At 42.3% G+C, this 21,943-nt stretch overlaps 1 protein-coding gene across 1 annotated transcript in view; it reads left to right on the top strand.

Annotated features, from left to right (window-relative positions):
• Window positions 1-9,796, top strand: part of ATP10A (ATPase phospholipid transporting 10A (putative)) — a 192,718-nt gene extending 182,922 nt beyond the window's left edge. The window contains exons 17-22 of the mRNA XM_034668907.1: window positions 753-878; window positions 5,395-5,595; window positions 7,436-7,516; window positions 7,595-7,699; window positions 8,174-8,361; window positions 8,501-9,796. Coding sequence (XP_034524798.1) covers window positions 753-878; window positions 5,395-5,595; window positions 7,436-7,516; window positions 7,595-7,699; window positions 8,174-8,361; window positions 8,501-9,119 — 1,320 coding nt within the window. The 3' untranslated portion in view covers window positions 9,120-9,796. The remainder of the gene's footprint in view (window positions 1-752; window positions 879-5,394; window positions 5,596-7,435; window positions 7,517-7,594; window positions 7,700-8,173; window positions 8,362-8,500) is intronic.
• Window positions 9,797-21,943: the final 12,147 nt, after the last annotated feature.

Below are 21,943 nucleotides of genomic sequence, written 5' to 3'. Positions count from 1 at the left end.
CAACACCTGTTGCCCTTTTGTAGCTTCCTGGGACTGGGTTATATGAAGGCCAGCAGAGCCATGGGCTTGGCCTAGCTTATCACCTGTGGCTGCTATGGAGAAGGACCCAAAACACACCTCCCAAGACGGCCAACGGCCTGTCTGAATCATACAAAAAGGACAGCTTCAGTTTGTCTTTGGGTTGAGACCCCAATAAAACATCAGAGGGTGGAGGATAGAGAAACTGTACATCTCTGAGTTTTTGTTTTTGTTTTTTGCTTGTTAAAGAAAGCATGGGAAAACAATGGGACACCTGAGTGGTTCAGTCAGTTAAGCCTCTGCCTTCAGCTCAGGTCATGATCCCATGGTCCTGGGATCAAGCCCAGCCATCAGACTCCCCGCTCAGTGGTGAGCTTGCTTCTCCCTCTCCTCCCCTCTTGCTATCTTTCTCTCTCTGTCTCAAATACATAAATAAAATCTTAAAAAAAAAAAAAAAGCATGGGAAAACAAAAGCTTTTAAAAACCAATTACATAGATTCAAAATCTTTAATGAGTTCTATAAAATGATATCCCTAAACTAGAATACTTGTTGCAATTGATTTTTTTAAATTGAAGGAGATAATAAGGAAAATGAAGATAAAGTAAGCCCTGGCCAGTCACACGCACATTGTGCTTGAAACTGGATTTCTCCGTGCCTTGTATTTGGGGGAGATAAGACAGACCTTAGATGGAGTAAGGTGTCACCAATAACAAGGACTTCTTTCCCTTTCAAGGCAGTAATGGCCAGTGACTTTGCAGTGCCAAGATTCCGCTACCTCGAAAGACTCTTAATTGTTCACGGACATTGGTGCTATTCCCGACTTGCCAACATGGTGCTGTACTTCTTCTACAAAAATACAGTAGGTATTTGACACTTTCGGTTTCTAGAGTTTTTGAATCAAAAAGCATGAGCTGAGATTTATCAGACCATCCCCTGATGTGGCCATCTGGCCATCCCAGGGCTTCCTGTTGGTTCCATCCTCCTTGGCCTTTGTGAACTTACCCTGGGCCTAGCCTGGCCTTGCCCCCTGTAGGCTCAGAAGTCTAGCTCACAGGCACATGAAGGTAGCTGCACCTCTAAGGGAGAAAGTTGTGAAAACAGATCAAACAAGAATGTCCACCTAGTGCTTTAAAATAAGCAGTGGGGGAATCATGAGTTACAGTGGTCTGTACAGGGTCACACAGCTAGTGAATGAGTAGTCAAGGCTGCATTTAACCCCAGCTCATCGGACTCCCAACTCTTAACCACTCTGTTAATGTGTTTCCTAGGAGCAGACTGCTGAGGTATCCATAGACAGGAATCCTCTAATCAGTGCACTCTCTAGAGCAGACGGGAAAATCCAGTGATAAGCAGGAGTGCAGTGGCAGTGCTGGAATCAAAATGAGAACACTTGGTCATGCTATGATCCCAATACTGAATGGCCTCTGTGGAAATGTACTCACACTGGGCCAGGTGTGTGAGTCCCCTGGTCAGGACACAGGTGTAGGGCCTGAAGAACAGGGCCACCCGCAGGGCCTTGCCACACTTTCTCCTGTGCTGATAGGGCAGACGTGCCCCCTTCTGGCCAGCTCGGCCTATAACTGACCCTCAGTCAGATCACACCCAGGCCTGGCTGGATAATTACAGTTCTCTCTCTCTCCAGAGACTCTCATCCAGGGCTCTGCTCCATTTCATGTTGATCTTAATGTTTAACTCTTAGTTCCTTTATTATTAATTCCTTGGCAGACAGGTGTCCTTCTCTAGAGCCCTCCAGGATGGATGCCATGGCCATTTTAGAACTCTGCTTTACTTGTAGGTAAGGGATAGACATTCTGCTAAGAAGTTGCTGATTTGCTACTTGTTGCTCTTGTCTCTAAAAGCTTGTGGCTGAATGTACAAACAAGGAGATAATAAATAAACTCTTGGGGTAAGTGATCTTTCAGGGTAATTCCACAAATCTGCCACGTTGGATGCCTCAATTCCAGTGTCAAGATCATCCTATACTCTTCTAAAAAAGAACAAAATACAATAAATTAAAAGAGATATATATTCATCTATATTATATATATATCTTTTATATATATATGTTATATATATATGATTGTTTTTCTAATTCCATTAAAAAATCTCCATGCTAACTCTGAACTGCCATCAGTGTACCTCTTGTTCATGTTCTTGTTTGTTCTGGAGATTTAGACCTAACTATTTTTCCCAACCCTCTTACCCCCCTTACCCTCACCCATTTTTCAAAATGTCTTCTAGCAAATGAATACAGATACTCAGAACCAATCATGGCATGTCTAATTTGATCAGTTGCATCCTGGAAATTAATTCAGATTAATTCTAATTAAATTAATTAATTCTAATTAAATCCCAGGTTCTGCCTGGGATTCCGTCCAAAGACGTCTGTACCATGCTGCCCCTGTTCTTGGCCAGTTACTCCTTTCTTTCTCCCATCCACCTGGCATTGCATCCCCAGAGCTAAGGCCCCCATGCATATACTTGTAAGCCTAGAGGTTCCCAGTTCCCAAAGAGCTGGATGGGTGCTTGAGTACAGATGAGTGCGGCTGGGCAGATGGAACCCCAGCTCTGTTTCTGTCATTAATTTCTGTGCAATCTTGAGCAAGTTATTTTCTTTCTAGGGATTTTGTTTCCTTTATTTGAAAACAAAGCATGAGTTGAGTTCTACTCTCCATAATTCCTCATGAAAATTTCTTAAACTGGGAGGGAGGGAATTCAGCATTTTAGTTGCAGATTTGTGCCAGAGTGGCCACCTGAATGGGCACAGCCTCTTGCCTATCATGATGAATCTGTCCTCGTGAAGCGGATGGGAGGGAGAAGGGGATGTCTGTCTTTATTCCATATAAGAGGCAGGACCTCTGTTAACAAGCACTGATTATTTCCCTGCCTCCCAAAGTGAGAAATTCATTAGTTTTAGGAGTAAGTTGGTCTTCCTTTCCAATAAAACAGAGAAGAAAAGTTTCCATGGCAACAGTAGTTTGGGAAGAAGGCTTTTTGGTACTATAAGAAAAAAAAAAAGTCAATTATCTAAGTACTTTTCCACCTCTTTCTCTTGACTCTGGTTGTTCACTGATGACTCATTAGGCTGAGCCTGTGGGGGTGGGTGAGAGAAAGTCAGCCGTGGGAGTGAGAAGGGAAGAAAGTCAATGAAAAACCCAAGTTTGTCAGTTTTCAGTATGGAAGGGAAAAGTTGCATTAAGTCATAGATTGAAACAAGACTTGGAGGATATGTGTCATTTTTTTCCTGATCTTGAGACCAAGCCATTTTCAGGTCCAGAAACCAAAGCTCAGAGAAGGTAAGTGACTGAGTCAAGGTAAGAAAGATAGATAGTGGCAGCTCTAGAACGAAAACGCAGGCCATTACCTGTGGTCCCCTGCAGAGAATGTTCTTCCACCTAAGGGTGTCTGGCCTCAAGGCCAGGACCCACAAGTGGTTTGAACAGGACAGCTTTATTACTTATACAATCACCGTAGTCAAGTCATTTAACATCTTTTTTTTTTTAATTTTATTTTATTATATTATGTTAATCACCATACAGTACATCCCCAGATTCCGATGTAAAGTTTGATGCTTCATTAGTTGCGTATAACACCCAGTGCACCATGCAATACGTGCCCTCCTTACTACCCATCACCAGTCTATCCCATTCCCCCACCCCCCCCCCTCTGAAGTCTTCAGTTTGTTTCTCATAGTCCATAGTCTCTCATGTTTCATTCCCCCTTCTGATTACCCCCCTTTTCTTTATCCCTTTCTTCCCCTACCGATCATCCTAGTTCTTATGTTCCATAGATGAGAGAAATCATATGATAATTGTCTTTCTCTGCTTGACTTATTTCACTTAGCATTATCTCCTCCAGTGCCGTCCATGTTGCAGCAAATGTTGAGAATTCGTTCTTTCTGATAGCTGAGTAATATTCCATTGTATATATGGACCACAGCTTCTTAATCCAGTCATCTGTTGAAGGGCATCTCGGCTCCTTCCATGATTTGGCTATTGTGGACAATGCAGCTATGAACATTGGGGTGCATATGGCCCTTCTCTTTACTACGTCTGTATCTTTGGGGTAAACACCCAGTAGTGCAATGGCTGGGTCATAGGGTAGTTCAATTTTTAACTTTTTAAGGGACCTCCACACTGTTTTCCAGAGTGGCTGTACCAACTTGCATTCCCACCAACAATGTAGGAGGGATCCCCTTTCTCCACATCATTTAACATCTTGGACCTGAGTTTCCTTCTCTCTGAGTGGCGTAAGCACACTGGCCTGGCTTGAGCCTTAGAGGAAATAGCTGTACTGCTAATTGAAAGAACAATAGACCATAAGTAGCTATTGTGTACAAGGAGACCTCGTGAGTACTTTAAATGCACAAGTTCATTAATCCTCACAACAATCCATAGCTAAGTACCATTGGGGGGTACCCATGTCATGGACAAGGACACTGAGGCAGAAAGGGGTTAAATGATCTGTGCCAAATTATACAGCTAATGGGTGCAAATGCTTTGCCATTGCTAAATTGCCATGCCTGCATATAAATGCACTCAAGCCACTGATATTCAGTGATCAAGTAATAGGGGGAAGAGATCCACCCAACTCCTCCTACTGAGCATGGGCTTGAAGAGACTATTCAACCTCCCTGGCCCTCACTTTCCTGTTCAGCAAAGCAGGGGTAGCTATAAGAACCAGTGATAATACCTATACCTCACCTGCCAGCAGAGTGCCTGGTGGATATCTGGGCTTGGTCAAGGCAGCAGTGTTGGTATCATCATCAACTTTGTTGCCATGCTTGTGTGTGTCCTCCCTGCCATGGGAGTCAAGAATTGCCCACTGTTCCTCATCAGAAAGAGTACATATCTAAAGAGAGAGGCAGGATCTGGGATGTAGACCAGGCAGGTTTGGTTTAGGATCACAGAGGACAGCTACTAGGGAAGAAGATGTGTGAGCAACCCTAGACCCTTCTGAACCTTTATGGGGAATTCCTGTGCTTAACCGGACCTCATCTCCTCAGCTGCCTGTGGGAACAAACAAAAAGCTTGTCCTGTGAAGTTAAGGGACTGTCAGGAAGAGCCTAGCCAGCACTTTCATAAGTGCTCAATAAATGCTGTTCCATCCAATCTGCATTTCTTGCTGACTGGTACCAGCATCATCTGTCCATGGGCTGTCCTTGGGAATTCTCATCTCCCGTTGCCAGTCCTTCATGCTCAAGGAAATGAGGAGGGAGAGAGAAGGCAACAAGATTGGGCTGCCTTTGGAGGAAATTTCTGCCTATAAATTCGATCTGTATGGTCAAATTCTACAAAGCCCTTAGATCCCTTGGATGTGAATCAGCAAGGACGGCTAAGAATTGTCTGTCCCCGTTCTTCTCTTCTTGATTTCAGATGTTCGTGGGCCTCCTGTTTTGGTTCCAGTTTTACTGTGGCTTCTCTGCATCTGCCATGATTGACCAGTGGTATCTGATCTTCTTTAATCTGCTCTTCTCATCGCTTCCCCAGCTCGTGACTGGGGTGCTGGACAAGGACGTGCCAGCTGACGTGCTGCTGACTGAACCACAGCTCTACAAGAGTGGCCAGAACATGGAGGTGAGGCTCCTGTCCTGCCCCCACCTCCCATTTCTTGGCTCTCCCACCCTCCACATTCACCTTAACAGAAAGTGCAAGTCTCTATACTTCCCTGTAAATGGACACCCGGGAAAAATTGTTAAAATTTTGGAAAATGCCCAGTGGGAAGTAAAAAATGAATTCTGTGTACTTGATTGTGCTGTGTATTAAGTAGAGTGAGGTTATTGTTTGGAGCGATGGTATCCTGGTATATACATATGTCCAAACCCATCAAGATGAATACATTAAATGTGTGCAGTTTTTGTGTATCAATTTACCTCAATAAAAAAAAAAGAGAGATTAATAGAAAAGGTATAATGACATGAAAAGTCTCTACACCAATAGTCTCCAGAAGCCCAAGGAAAGTCCACTTGGAATCAGTCAGGGTCACGTGGATTGCTGCCTCCTGAGCAGGGATTTTTCTAAAACAATCCCCTGAAAATGTGATTTATTTTGAATGGGAATTAACCAGAAGATAAACCCATGGGGAAACCATTGAGAGAATAAGTGAATACAAACAGATATAAATACATGTTTACATCAACACACCACATAGATTGACATGCTAATTACCAGCTATTCCTACCAGCATTTAAAGTTGGCCCTCTAAGTGCTTCTCTTTGCTAGTTGTAATTATTTTATGTGTGCAAAGGGAATGGAGCTCCCTATCTCTTACAACAGTCTCTGATTTAGAATGTGTTTACTTTTGAGTTGACTTCCCCTGGTCACCTTCATTGACACTGGGTTCCCTCAGAGGTAGGCAGCAGGAGTGGGGCTGTGGGGTGGGAGTAACTCAGGGTCAGGCCAACGAGGACAGCCTCTGCTTGTTACCTGTCACTGGAGGAATGCCTGTACTCAGCTTGGCCTCCTGTCCTTGGCCAGGGTCTGGGACTGGCCAAGGGAACAAGACATAAGGAGTTTGTCCTGTGGAGCTAGGGGACTGAAGGAGGAGCCTAGCCAGCACTTTCTTAATGCTCAGTAAATGCTCATTCAGTCCGATCTACATTTCCTGCAGGCCAGGACCAGCCCCAGCTGCTTAGGAGCTCTGAGCCAAATACAAATTTGGTTACCCAGTAAATGAAGGCTTGATCAGTCCATATCAAGGTCATTTTTGCCCTCAGTGTACAGCTTTTTATTTTAACATTAAACACTTCCATGATCTAATTTTAAAAGGCTCACTTTTAAGAAACATTCCAGGGGACCCACCAACAAAGGGCAGCAACACTCTGACAAAGTAGGAGTGGAAGAACTCAAATTGGAGCAGGATGTCTAGAACTTGAGGTGTTATGCCTACTGTCAGAAAATACTCCTTCAGGGGCACCTGGGTGGCCCAGTCAGTTAAGCGTCAAACTCGTGATTTTGGCTTAGGTCATAATCTCAGGGTGGTGAGACAAGCCCCACGTTGGGCTCCAACCTCAGCGGGGAGTCTGCTTGAGATTCTCTCGCTCTGCCCCTCCCCCTGCTCTCTCTCTCTCTTTCAAATAAATACATCTTTGAAAAAAAAAAAAATGCTCCCTCATAGGATTTAGGAAGTGGTTTTATCTGTCTTCTGTTGACCTAGAGCTAGAGTGGCTGGTCTTAGGGACAGATGCTCTGAAAGATTATCCTAGTTGCAGATTGTGCCTCTGCAGATGTTCCTGTAGTGTTTCTCCCCAGCCCTCTGGGACCTCAACTCACCAAAGTCCTGAACTAGCAAGTTGCCCTGGGGTGCTTATCTTGTGCATTGATGGCCCTGTAGCTACTGGAAGACATCATTCGAAGAGGTGCTTACTTCCCTATAATTTCTGTGCTTGTTTTTGTTTTTGTTTTTGTTTTGTCGCAGGAGTACCGGCCACGCACATTCTGGTTCAATATGGCTGATGCTGCCTTCCAGAGCCTAGTTTGCTTTTTCATTCCTTACCTGGTAAGTTGGCACCTGGCACAGTCTTTCTCAGCAGCTTCATCCAGCGACCCACAGACACAGGATGCTACTGTCTTTCAGGCCTACTATGACTCAGACACAGATGTGTTTACCTGGGGAACCCCCATCACGGCCATCGCGCTGTTCACCTTCCTTCTGCACCTGGGTATTGAAACCAAGACCTGGGTAAGAGCTGTGGGCATGATCCCTCGGGGTGCTGATGCTGTGGGCCCCACAATCCCAGGCAGATTCCATGACATCCAGAAGATTTCTGAGCAGACAGGTGACTGCAAAGCCAGCTTCACTGTGGAGAAGGGAAACAAATACATGGGCCCGCCACATGTATTGGAGGCCCTGATGTGGGAACTGCTGCATCCTGACCAGTGATCTTCACCTGGGCAGATCTTTGCTCCTTCCTGCCTGTTCTGCTCTCCCCCTCCACCCCACAACCCCCTTTCCCTCTCTCTTTCCTTCCTACTCCTGATTTCATCTCCCTGACTGTGTCCAGGCTGGCCTGCAGATGCCAGCAACTTCATCAAGCCCTCCCAGCTGCCTATACCACAGACCTGTGTTTTCACTAAGCCCTTAGAACAGCTACCCATTGATGGATGACCAGTACATTTCATTGAAAAAAATGCCGTCTGTCTCTTTCCCCCTTAGACCTGGCTCAACTGGATAGCTTGCGGTTTCAGTATCCTTTTGTTTTTCACTGTGGCTTTGATTTACAATGCTTCTTGTGCAACATGTTATCCTCCATCCAACCCTTATTGGACTATGCAGACGTTACTGGGCGACCCCGTGTTTTACTTGACTTGTCTCATAGCACCTGTCGCTGCACTACTTCCCAGGTGGGTATCAGGGACAGTGTCCCTCAAGTCCTAAAGAAGCTCTGAGAGAGTTCTTGCGCCTGTGTTTTTGTAGTGTGAAAGTCTCAGAAGACTCAAAGGCACCACCCACAGATGACTGTTTTTTCTATGCTCTTTCCAGATTGTTTTTCAAAGCCGTGCAGGGGAGTCTCTTCCCCACCCAACTTCAACTGGGGCGCCAGCTGGCCAAGAGGTCCCCCAAGAAACTCATTGCTCCCAAAGAGACCTTTGTTCAGGGACATCTCCCAGGAGAACCCAGAACTGAGTCATCAGAACAGAAAAGCATCAGTACTTCTGGAACTTTCTCCCAGGACTGCACCTCACAGGCATCTTGGCACATACAGCGACCAGCCTGCTTCCCAGAGGCTAGTGGGGAGCCCAACGTGGCGGACATGAATGTGCCTTTAAGGGAGGATATTCTACTGGAGGGACTGGGAAGTCAGGCCCAGGGGTCCTCCATGCCAAGGGAGGCTATCCTGGAAAGGTGTCCTGGGGACTCCAAGATGAAACCCACCAGTACCAGCAGGGCAGCCCCCCTGTCGTCCATTTTCAACCTGTCCAACTTCAGCTCCCTCAACTGGATTTCCTCCCTCTCATTGGTCAGTGGGCTGGGAAGTGTCTTACAGTTCTCTCGAAGTAGTTTACAGATGGACAAGCAGGACAGCGAGTTCTTGCCCAGCCCACCTCAGCCAGACCAGGATCTGTGTGGCTTAAGCGGGCAGACCACTGACTACTTCTAGGAGCATCTTCCAGAGACTGCGGTGGATGGCAGTAGCAGTGAAAACCTTGAAATGGCCTCTATTTTTTTTTATAACTTAGATGTTAATATTATTTATGTTTATTATTTGCACAGAAGAGTTCTAGTGAGATGTATTTTATGTTTCCAAGGCTAACACAGGAAATGAAAGGTACCAAAAAAGAAAGTTTATTTTTTAAAAGTTCTAAGTAGAATATATTGAAAAGAAAAATAAGAGCTTTAACGTATATAAAAGTTTAAAGAAGAGTAACACTTGAAAAGTGTGTTTAGATTTATTTTTTCATCTCATTTTATAAGAAAATGCAATATGATTAATTTTCTTCAACAGGCACCACCTTGGCTTTCCCCATGTGAAAATGTGTGTGTGAGCTCAGTGAATCCCAGATGGGTGTGGACAACAGTGAGGGGAGATGACAGGGCAAGCATGCAACTTCTCTGTCCTTGTCTCCTGTTTCCCCACCCTGCCTCCACCAGCCTGGGAGAGCTTGGCTCTGCTTCACCCAGAATAGGGAAAGAGAGAATGCATGCATGGAGTTCATCCCAATGTTGAAATCTACACAAGCATTCTGTAAAGATCGCCTTGTAGGTATTACAGTCCCTATGTAGGGTCTTGCCTATCAAAATCATAACAAGCAATAAACAACCTTCACTTTGCAAGGAGAATGTGTCCTGTTGCCACTATTGTGTGAAGTTATTAATATGTGACCTAACAGCATGTTCTGAGTACCACGGGAAACTTCTTCATGACAAGTCCTTTTAAACACCATGAAGGATACAGCTGGGTCCCACGAAAGCTGCATACCGTAACGCTATGACACTAGGTTAAATCACAGCTCTATATACCAGGCTACCAGCCCCACAAGACCCTTCCTGCCAAGAGGTTAGGCTTTTTAAGTGTGTATCTTTAGACTTTTGTCTTATGAGTCATATCTGTTCCTCTAATCAGAGGGAAAAGGAGGGAAAAAATCTGAAATATCCAAGGCAATTAATTATATAGCATTTCCTCTGAAGAGAACTTTCTTTGCATTTAAAAAAATTTTTTTATTTAAATTCAACTTAATTAACATAGTGTATTATTAGATTCAGGGGTAGAATTTAGTGATTCATCAGTTGCATAACACCCAGTGCTCATTGCACCAAGTGCCTTTCTTAATGCCCATCACCCAACTACCCCATCCCCCAACCCACCACCCCTTCAGCAACCCTCAGTTTGTTTCCTATAGTTAAGAGTCTCTTATGGTTTGTTTCCCTCGTTTTAATCTTATTTTTCCTTCCCTTCCCCATGTTCATCTGTTTTGTTTCTTAAATTCCACATATGAGTGAAATCATATGGTATTTGTCTTTCTCTAACTTATTTTACCTAGCATACTACCCTCTAGTTCCATTCATGTAATTGCAAATGGCAAGATTTTATTCCTTTTGATGGCTGAGTAATATTCCAGTGTGTGTGTGTGTGTGTGTGTGTGTGTGTGTGTGTGTGCACACCACATCTTCTTTATCCATTCATCTGTCAATGGACATCTGGTCTCTTTCCATATTTTGGATATTGTGGACATTGGGGTGCACCCCATCAAATCGCTATTTTTGTACCTTTTGGATAAATACCCAGAAGTGCAATTGTTGGGTTCTAGGGTAGCTTTATTTTTAACTTTTCGAGGAACCTCCATACTGTTTCCCAGAGTGGCTGCACCAGTTTGCATTCTCACCAACAGTGTAAAAGGGTTCGCCTTTCTCCACATCCTCACCAACATCTGAGTTGTTAATTTCAGCCATTCTGACTGGTGTGAGATGATATCTCATTGTGGTTTTGATTTGGATTTCCCTGACGAGAAGTGATGTTGAGTATTTTTCATGTGTCTGTTGGCCATTGGTATGTCTTCTTTGGAGAGATGTCTGTGCATGTCTTCTGTCCACTGACTGGATTTTTTTGTTTTTTTGGGTGTTGAGTTTGATAAATTCTTTATAGATTTTGGATACTGGCCCATTATCTGACATGTCATTTGTGAATACCTTTTCCCATTCCATAGATTGACTTTTGGTTTTGTTGACTGTTTCCTTTGCTGTGCAAAAGCCTTTAATCCTGATGAAGCCCCAATACTTCATTTTTGCTTTTATTTCCCTTGCCTTTGGAGACATGTCTAGCAAGAAGTTGCTGTGGCTGAGGTCAAAGAAGTTGCTGCCTATGTTTTCCTGTATGTTTTGATGGGTTCCTGTCTCATGTTCAGGTCTCTCATCCATTTTGAGTTTATTTTTGTGCGTGGTGTAAAAAAAGTGGTCCAGTTTCATTCTTCTGAATGTGACTGTCTAGTTTTTCCAACACCATTTGTTGAAGAGACTGTCTTTGTTCCATTGTCTATTCTTGCCTGCTTTGTCAAAGATTAGTTGACCATACAGTTGAGAATCCATTTCTGAGCTCTCTATTCTGTTCCATTGATATATGTGCCTGTTTTTCTGCCAGTACCATACTGTCTTGATGACTATAGCTTTGCAATACGGCTTGAAGTCCAGAATTGTGATGCCTCCAACGTTGCTTTTCTATTTCAACATTACATTGTCTATTTGGGGTCTTTTATGATTCCATGCAAATTTTAGGATTGTTTGTTCTAGTTCTCTGAAAAATGCTGGTGGTATTTTGATAGAGATTGCATTAGATGTATAGATTCCTTTGGATAGCATGGATATTTTAACAGTATTTGTTCTTCCAATCCATGAGCATGGAATGTTCTTCCATTTCTTTGTGTCCTCTTCAATTTCTTTCATAAGTGTTCTATAGTTTTCAGAGTACAGATCCGTCACCTCTGTGGTTGGGTTTATTCCTAGGTATCCTATGGTTTTTGGTCCAATTGTAAATGGGATTGATTCCTTGATTTCTCTTTCTGATGCTTCATTGTTAGTGTATTGAAATGCAACTGACTTCTGTGCATTGATTTTATATCCTGAAACTTTGCTGAGTCTTTGTATCAAATCTAGCAATTTTTTGATGGAGTCTTTTGGGTTTTCTACATTGCATATCATCATGTCATCAGTGAAGAGTGAAAGTTCGACTTATTTCCAATTTTATTTCTTTTTGTTGGGTGATTGTTGAGGCTAGGTCTTCCAGTACTATGTTTAATAACAATGGTGAGAGTAGACATCCCTGTCTTGTTCTTGACTGTAACAAAAAGGCTCTCAGTTTTTCCCTGTAGAGGATGGTATTAGCTTTGCATCTTTTATACACGGATTTTATGATGTTGAGGTATGTTTCCTCTATCCCTACATGGTGGAAGGTTTTTATCAGAAAGGATGCTGTATTCTGTCAAATGCTCTTTCTGCATCTATTGATAGGATCATATGGTTCTTGTCCTTTCTTTTATTAATGTGATGTAACACATTGATTGATTTGTGGATGTTGAACCACCCCTGCAGCCCAGGAATAAATCCCACTTTGTACTGGTTAATAATCCTTTTAATGTACTGTTGGATCCTGTGAGCTAGTATCTTGGTGAGAATTTTTGCATCCATGTTCATCAGGGATATTGGCCTGTAATTCTCATATTTAGTGGGGTCTCTGTCTGGTTTGGGATCAACATGATGCTGGCCTCATAGAATGAGTTTGGAAATTTTCCTTCCATTTCTATTTTTTGGAACATTTTCAGAAGAATGGGTATTAATTCTTCTTTAAATGTTTGGTAGAATTCCCCTGGGAAGCCATCAGCCCTGGACTTTTGTTTGTTGGGAGATTTTTGATTACTGATTGAATTTCTTTGCTGGTTATGGGTCTGTTCAAACTTCCAATTTCTTCCAGTTACAGTTTTGGTAGTTCATATGTTTCTAGGAATTAACCTATTTCAAGATTGCCTAATTTGTTGGCATATAATTTTTCATAATACTGTCTACGTTGTTTGCATTTCTGTGGTATTTGTTGTGATCTCTCCTCTTTCATTCATGATTTTATTTATTTAGGTCCTTTCTCTTTTCTTTTTCATAAGTCTGGTTAGAGGCTTAGAAATCTTATTCTTTCAAAGAACCAGCTCCTAATTTGTTGATCTGTTCTACCGTTTGTTTGTTTGTTATTTCTTTATTATTGATTTCTGCTCTAATCTTTGTTATTTCTCTTCTGCTGGACTTAGGCTTTGTTTGCTCTTCTTTTTCCAGCTCCTTTAAGTGTAAGTTTAGGTGGTATATTTGAGACTTTCCTTGCTCCTTGGGGTAGACCTGTATTGCCGTATACTTCCCTCTTATGACTGCCTTTACTGTATCTCAGAGGTTTTGGGCTGTCATGTTATCATTTTCATTTGCTTCCCTGTATTTTTGTAATTCTTCAATTTCCTGGCTTAACCATTCATTCTTTAGTAGGATATTGTTTACCCTCCATGTATTTGTGATCTTTCCAAATTTTTTCTTGTGGTGGACTTCAAGTTTCACAGCAGTGTGGTCAGAAAAGATGCATGGTAGGAGCTCAGTCTTTTTGTACTTCCTGAGGGCTGATTTGTGACCCAGTATGTGATCTTTTCAGGAGAATGTTCCATGTGCACTTGAAAAGAATGTGTATTCTGCCGCTTTAGGATGAAATGTTCTGAATATATGTTAAGTCCGTCTGGTTCAGTGGGTCATTCAAAGCCATTGTTTCCTTGTTGATTTTCTGCTTAGATGATCTGTCCATTGCTGTGAGTGGGGTGTTAAAGTCCCCTACTATTATTGTATTATTACCAATGAGTTTCCTTATGTTTGTTATTAATCGATGTATATATTTGGGTGCACCCAAGTTAGGGGCATAAATATTTACAATTGTTAGATCTTCTTGTTGGACAGACCCTTTTATTATGATATAGCACCCTTCTCCATCTCTTATTAGAGTCTTTGGTTTAAAATCTAGTTTGTCTGTACAAGGATGGCTACTCTGGCTTTCTTTCGATGTCTACTAACATGATAGATGGTTCTCTATCCCCTCACTCTCAACTAGAGATGTCTTTAGGTCTAAACTGAGTCTCTTGTGAGCAGCATATTGATGGGTCTTGTTTTGTTTTGTTTTTATCCATTCTGATGTCCTGTTTTTGATTGGAGCATTTAGTCCATTGACATTCAGAGTAATTATTGATAGATATTAATTTAATGCCATTTTATTCCCTGTTTATCTCCCACTGTTTGTGGAGAGTTTCTCTGTTTCTTTCTAATCATTGTTGCTTTTGGTCTTTCTTTCTCACTCAAATGGTCCCCTCTAATATTTCTTGCAAGGCTGGTTTAGTGGTCATGAACTCCTTTAGTTTTGTTTGTCATGGAACCTCTTTATCTCTCCTTCTACTCTGATGACATCCCTGCTGGATAAAGTATTCTTGGCTGCATATTTTTCCCATTTAGCATGTTGAATATATCATGCCAGTCCTTTTTGGCCTTCCAAGTCTCTGGAAGTTCTGTTGCCATCCTTACGTTTTTATACTTGTGAGTTAAAGACCTCTTGTTCTGAGGTGCTTTCAGGAGTTTCTCTTTGAAATTTGCAATCTTCACTATTACAGGTTGAGGTGTTGACTTATTTTTATTGATTTTGAAGGGGGTTCTCTGTGCCTACTGGACTGAATGCCTGTTTCCTTCCCCAGATGAGAGAAGTTCTCAGCTATAATTTGTTCAAATAAACCTACTGCCCCTCTCTCCCACTCCTCATTCTCAGGAACCTCTATTATCTGGATATAATTTTGCTTTATGGAATTACTGAATTCCCTTAGTTTACCTTCGTGATCTAGCAGTTTTCTTTCCCTCTTCTTTTCTGCTTCCTTATTTTCCATCATTTTATCTTCTACATCACTGATTTGTTCTTCTGCTTCATTCATCCTCGTTTCTATGGCCTCCACTTGGGACTGCATCTCAGTAATTTAATTCCCTGGCAGAGAGTACTACCTCCTGTTCTTTCTTTTGGGGTGAATCTCTCCATCTTGTCATTTTGTCCAAAAAAGAAAGTAGAAAGAAGGAGGGGAAAAAAACAACAAAAACAACAATAACAATAACAACAACAGGGAAAAAAAAAACAACAAAAAACTAGATCCTGGGAGTGCTTTGTTCTGCTTGTTAAGAGACACTAGATCCCAAAATAAGAAAGAAAATATATTTTTTCATGACGATAAAATAAAAGGAAAGGAAAAAAATTAAAATCATAAAGTTTAAAATAAATACTAAAAAAGTTTAAAAATTGAAAAAATAAGAAAATAACAAAAAATAATACCAAAAGACTAAAGAATAAAAATACAAAGAATGGTGTATACTGTTTTCCCCAAGAGCTGAAGCTTTGCAGCCCTCTATGATCAGTGAACGTGGTGTGAGTGAGTTGTTTGTATTGGTCATATAGGGGCGGGGCCTGTTGTGCTGATTCTCGGGTGGACTTGCCCTAGTTCAAATGCACCTCTCTTTTGCAGGGGCAGGGTTCTGTGTAAGTGGCTCCAGACTCCACTAGGTGGCGCTGTTTTGCTCCCTGAAGGCTCTCAGCGCTTATGGGCAGGATGAATACGGCTGTGCCCCCTCACAGAGCTGAGAATTCAAGTCCCCCAGTCTTCAGTGAGCCAAGTATTTTATCTCAGTGTTTTATCTCAGATTCAAAACGCCAAATTTTAGGGACTCCTGCAGTGTGGACCCATGCTGTTCCTCCGGGGGTGGGGGGGGGGTGGAGGGTCTTCCCACACTTCTGTCTTTTGCCGGATCCCTCCCAGGAAAGCAGTCAATCATGCAGAGGTTTGCAGTTTATGGCAAAACAGATCAGAAAGCCGGCACCTAGACTCCCTGATCTCAGCCAGCTTCCCTGCTCCTATGCCTGGGAATTCTGCTGCACTCAGGCTCGACCTGTTCTTCTTGTGACCCTGGGATCCTAAGACCATGCTATTACACCTGGGGTTCCACCCTCTTCACCACCTGAATGCCTTAAGCCAGGCACATCTGTCTTCCCTACACTGTACCAGATTTTAAAAGTTCTGATTTTGCCCTCCGCTGATTATAATACTTTGCAATAACCTCCTTAAGCAGGTTCCCTCCTCTTCACCATATCCTCAGCAATATCACACTGGATTCAAGTCTCCCCACCTCCTACCTTCCAAACAGTGGTTGCTTTTCTACTTCTGGACTTGCAGCATTTGTTTTTTCAGATCTCTGATTTCTCAGGTGTACAGAATGATTTGATAACTATCTAGCTGGATTCCAGGTACAAGAAAAACTTAAAGTCCTCCTACTCCTTCACCATCTTAACTGCTCCACCCTCTGTTTGCACATTGCCAACAGCTTTGAGTCAGTGGCTCTGCTCAGCCTTGGGATGTGAAGTGAGAAGCATGTGCTCCCTGCTTAGGGGTCTTGTGGCTGCTTGTCCCCAAGAAGAGCAAGGTATCGAGGGTGGAGGATCTCAGGAGAAGCACTTCCTAGGCACAGCACACCAGGAAGAATGGCTGGTTATCTAGTGTGTGTGGGGGTCACTGAACAAGACAGAAGATGTACCTCATCTGGTTAGAAAGGGAAGGCAGGACTCACTTCTACAAAGCCAGAGACAGGGTGGGCTTCGGGCCCATTGAACTCAGCATCTCAGACCTGGGCCTTTACCCCCTTCTCCCTAAGCTCTCTGGGGTCAGTTTTGTCCTAAGGCTGGTTTTGTTCTTTATGATACATGGCCAGAGCCAGTTCCCACAGTCCAGAGGAGAGGGCATTGCTCTCTACCCAGAAACAGAGTTCTGGGTTCCTTCACCTCAAGGAGCACAAGTTGCAGTTGCTGGCAAATTGAGGGGAATATCCTGACCAGAGCTTCTGGCTAGAACTGGAAGGGGGTCAGCTTCCCTCCAAATACCTGAGTTGCATGAGTGGATTCTCAGGAATATCTGGGTCCTGTTAGAGCAGGGAGAAAGAAGGAGGAATGGAAGGGGCTTCGGCAGCCAGCAGTGACCAGAACCGGAGGTGATGCTGTCTCAACTCTCTCCCTGCATGCCTAAGGCTGCTTCATCTCTTCTTGGAACAACATGTACAAAAAGAACTTACTTGGGAAGATACACAGCACTGCTCTCCTGGGTTAATGTAATGCTTGTTAGCACAAAGTACAAGAAAAACTATATGCATACTTCCCTGAGTATCACAGTTCAGCATGCTCCAACTTCCAGATTTTCTTGCATTCACAATTGACCCTCTTTCCAAAGACTTCTCTCCTCCCTAGATACGTCCTCTTGGAAAATGGTATGATCAAGGAATTGGCTTTAGGAATATGCATACCAAAGCCATTTCAGAGAAATAAGCATCATAAAGGGCACTGTCAACCACTCTGTAGGATAACAAATATTCATAGAAGCCTACAATACTAGTCAATCACAAGCAAGTGAGTGTGATCTCAAAATGAACATGGTACAGAGATGAACTTGATGGTTATCTTAAAAAAACAGTAGGATTTGAGTATAGGGGGACCCTATGCTTGCCTTGTCCCTCAAGCACAGCTACATAAATATCAAATCATTCGGAACACCCAAAAAATTGATCTGAAGACTGAGAGAACAAACTGTAGAACTAGAGAGAGAAAAGAGGCCATATAGTGGAAACTAAGAGGTGCGGAGATATGATTCAGGGGAGAAAAGAATCTGAGGTGCTACAGAGGGGAGGGAGCCTTCATATCAGAGAAGGGGGGAGAGAGAGAGAGAAAGAGAGAAAGCAGGGGATTACACAAGAAAAACAAATCCTCAAAATCATTGACTGGGAAAACTATAGCAACTGATAATGGTATGTTTTTACAAGCAGTGAAACTTAAAGTCTGAAGTTCTAAAAGTCTGCACCATCCCCGGGTAAAGCCTGATGGGCATAGTGCTTCTGTTGGGAAGAGGGACAGAGGCCTGGGAGCAGACAGCATGGTCTGAGGATCCCTTGGGCTGCAATGGGAGAGACAGTCCCCCTTCTTGGAGTGCATTTGGGAGAAGGTGGCACTGCTTCTCGGGGACAAAAGAGCTGGCAGGTGTCAATATGTTGCTCCATTCCTTAGCATAGGAAGAGAGATACCTGCCAACGGCAGCAAACCTTGGTGCTGGCTTTTTGCTGTGTTTCAACATGAACTCCAAGCCCCTGCACAATGTGCAATTTCTTTTCTGGGACAAACTGACACCAGTGACATCATGGTGATACCCTTCCCCAGAGGATCAGTGCAGATCCACACTACACTTGGTTCCTAAAATTTGGGGTTTTGAAACCCAGCCGCATGCCTGAGTTAAAATGGAGGAACAGTGAACTGCCGGGTGGGCAAACAGCTTGGACACAGACATGGTGAAGACAGGGATCTGACAGAAATCTGGGACATGATACAGTATTATTCACTCTTCTGTGAGGGTTTTCTAAACAGTGGCAATCACAAACTCCCCACTCTGGGGACAAGAGAGTGGGGTGAGGCCATTTTCCCTTGCCCATCAGCACTGACAGACTTCAGTGAACAACACAGTACCCCTAGTGGGGGCTGGAGCCATTTAACCAAGGCTTGCCCCACTGCACCCACTTTACTAGAGAAAATCTGCCTGAGACACAGTGCAGCAGGCCCCACCCCCAGAAGACCAGCACAAACCACTCACATGCACCAAATCTACTTGATCATAGAATGCAGCAAATCTTCAGTTCCAGTGGAAATAGATTTGGCCTTATTTTAAAAAGCAGACCAAAGCATACCTAGTTAAAACACCACATGGTAGACAAGATCCAAACACTCCCCACCACAGGTAAGGAGATACTGCAGAGGACTGACCTGAGGGAAAGAGCAGCCAAGATATAAGAGCAGAGTGCACACTCTGAAACACTTCCTGAAGCACCAGGCCCTGATTAGTATAGGTTCTCTTCTTAATATAGCCATTACTCTTAGAAACAGGAAATATAACAGGCTTTCCTAACACACACAGACATGAAACTGACCTAGACAAATTGCCAAGACAGAGAAATTCACCCCAAAAGAAAGAACAAGAAAAGGTCATGGCCAGGAATCTAATGAAAACAGATATAGGTAATACACCTGAACTAGAATTAAAACAACAATCATAAAAATACTAGCTGGGCTTGAGAAAAGCATAGAAGACAGTAGAGAGTCCCTGACTGCAGAGATGGAGGAACTAAAAACTAGTCAAGCCAAAATAAAAAGTGCTATAACTGAGATACAAAACCAACTGCAGGTAATGACCACTAGCATAGAAGAAGCAGAGGAATGAATAAGTGATATAAGAGATAAAATTATGGACGCTAATGAATCAAACAGAAGAGGGAAAGAAGAGTATTGGATCACAAATGTAGATTTAGGGAATTTAGCAACTCCATAAAGCATAACAATATTCATATAATAGGAGTCCCAGAAAAAAAACACAGGGAAAAGGGGGCAGAAGGTTATTTGAGCAAATTATACCTGAAAACATCCTTAATAAGGGGAGTGAAACAGACATCCAAATCCAGGAGGCAAGAGAACTCCCTTCAAAACCAACAAAAGCTGGCCAACAAGACATATCCTAGTAACATTTGCAAAATAGAGAGATAAGGAAAGAATCCTGAAAGCAGCAAGGGAAGATAAATTCCTAACCTATAAGGGAAGAAAAAGCAGGTTTGCAGCAGATCTTTACACAGAATACTGGCAGGGAAAGGACTGGCATGATATATTCAACATGCTAAATGGGAAAAATATGCAGCCAAGAATACTTTATCCAGCAAGGATGTCATCAGAGTAGAAGGAGAGATAAAGAGGTTCCATGACAAACAAAACTAAAGGAGTTCATGACCACTAAACCAGCCTTGCAAGAAATATTAGAGGGGACCATTTGAGTGAGAAAGAAAGACCAAAAGCAACAATGATTAGAAAGAAACAGAGAAACTCTCCACAAACAGTGGGAGATAAACAGGGAATAAAATGGCATTAAATTAATATCTATCAATAATTACTCTGAATGTCAATGGACTAAATGCTCCAATCAAAAACAGGACATCAGAATGGATAAAAACAAAACAAAACAAGACCCATCAATATGCTGCTCACAAGAGACTCAGTTTAGACCTAAAGACATCTCTAGTTGAGAGTGAGGGGATAGAGAACCATCTATCATGTTAGTAGACATCGAAAGAAAGCCAGAGTAGCCATCCTTGTACAGACAAACTAGATTTTAAACCAAAGACTCTAATAAGAGATGGAGAAGGGTGCTATATCATAATAAAAGGGTCTGTCCAACAAGAAGATCTAACAATTGTAAATATTTATGCCCCTAACTTGGGTGCACCCAAATATATACATCGATTAATAACAAACATAAGGAAACTCATTGGTAATAATACAATAATAGTAGGGGACTTTAACACCCCACTCACAGCAATGGACAGATCATCTAAGCAGAAAATCAACAAGGAAACAATGGCTTTGAATGACCCACTGAACCAGACGGACTTAACATATATTCAGAACATTTCATCCTAAAGCGGCAGAATACACATTCTTTTCAAGTGCACATGGAACATTCTCCTGAAAAGATCACATACTGGGTCACAAATCAGCCCTCAGGAAGTACAAAAAGACTGAGCTCCTACCATGCATCTTTTCTGACCACACTGCTGTGAAACTTGAAGTCCACCACAAGAAAAAATTTGGAAAGATCACAAATACATGGAGGGTAAACAATATCCTACTAAAGAATGAATGGTTAAACCAGGAAATTAGGGGTGCCTGGGTGGCTCAGTCAGTTAAACGTCTGCCTATGGCTCAGGTCATGGTTCTGGGGTCCTGGGATCAAGTCCCACTTTGGGCTCCCTGCTCACTGGGGTATCTGCTTCTCCCTCTCCCTCTGTCCCTCCCTCTGCTAGTGCTCTCTCTGTCACTCACATTCTCAAATAAATAAATAAAATATTTTAAAAAATAATAAACCAGGAAATTAAAGAAGAATTAAAAAAAAAACATGGAAGCAAATGAAAATGATATCATGACAGTCGAAAACCTTTGGGATGCAGCAAAGGCAGTCCTAAGAGGGAAGTATACTGCAATACAGGCCTACCTCAAGAAGCAAGAAAAGTCTCAACTATATAACCTAAACTTACACCTAAAAGAGCTAGAAAAGGAAAACAAATAAATTGTAAAGCTAGCAGGCTAGGAAATAATAAAGATTAGAGCAGAAATCAATGATATAGAAACAAACAAACAAAAAAACCCTATAGAACAGATCAAAGAAACTAGAAGCTGGTTCTTTGAAGGAATTAGCAAAATTAATAAATCACTAGCTAGACTTAAGAAAAAGAAAAGAGAAAGGACCCAAATAAATAAGATCATGAATGAAATAGGAAAGAAATTAACAAACATCACAGAAATATAATTATAAGAAAATATTATGAAAAATTATATGCCAACAAATTAAACAATCTGAAAGAAATGGTCAAATTCCTAGAAACATACAAACTACTGAAACTGTAACAGGAAGAAATTGAAAGTTTCAACAGACCCATAACCAACAAAGAAATTGAATCAGTAATCAAAAATCTCCCCACAAACATAAGTTCAGGGCCAGATGACTTCCCAGGGGAAGTCTAACAAATATTTAAAGAAGAGTAATTACCTATTCTTTTAAAAATATTCTAAAAAAAAATGGAGATGGAAGGAAAACTTCCAAAGTCATTCTGTGAGGCCAACATCACCTTGATTCCAAAACCAGACAGAAACCCCACTAAAAAGGAGAATTACAGGCTGATATCCCTCATGAACCTGGATGCAAAAATTCTCACCAAAATTCTAGCTAATGATTGGATGCAACAGTACATTAAAAGAATGATTCACATGGTAAAGTGGGATTTTTCTGGGCTGTGGGGGTGCTTCAATGTTTGCAAATCAATCGA

This window comes from Ailuropoda melanoleuca, chromosome 9 (genome assembly GCF_002007445.2).
Source record: "Ailuropoda melanoleuca isolate Jingjing chromosome 9, ASM200744v2, whole genome shotgun sequence".
In the NCBI taxonomy this organism is placed as follows: Eukaryota; Metazoa; Chordata; class Mammalia; order Carnivora; family Ursidae; genus Ailuropoda; species Ailuropoda melanoleuca.
This window is presented reverse-complemented; position numbering and strand designations above follow the sequence as displayed.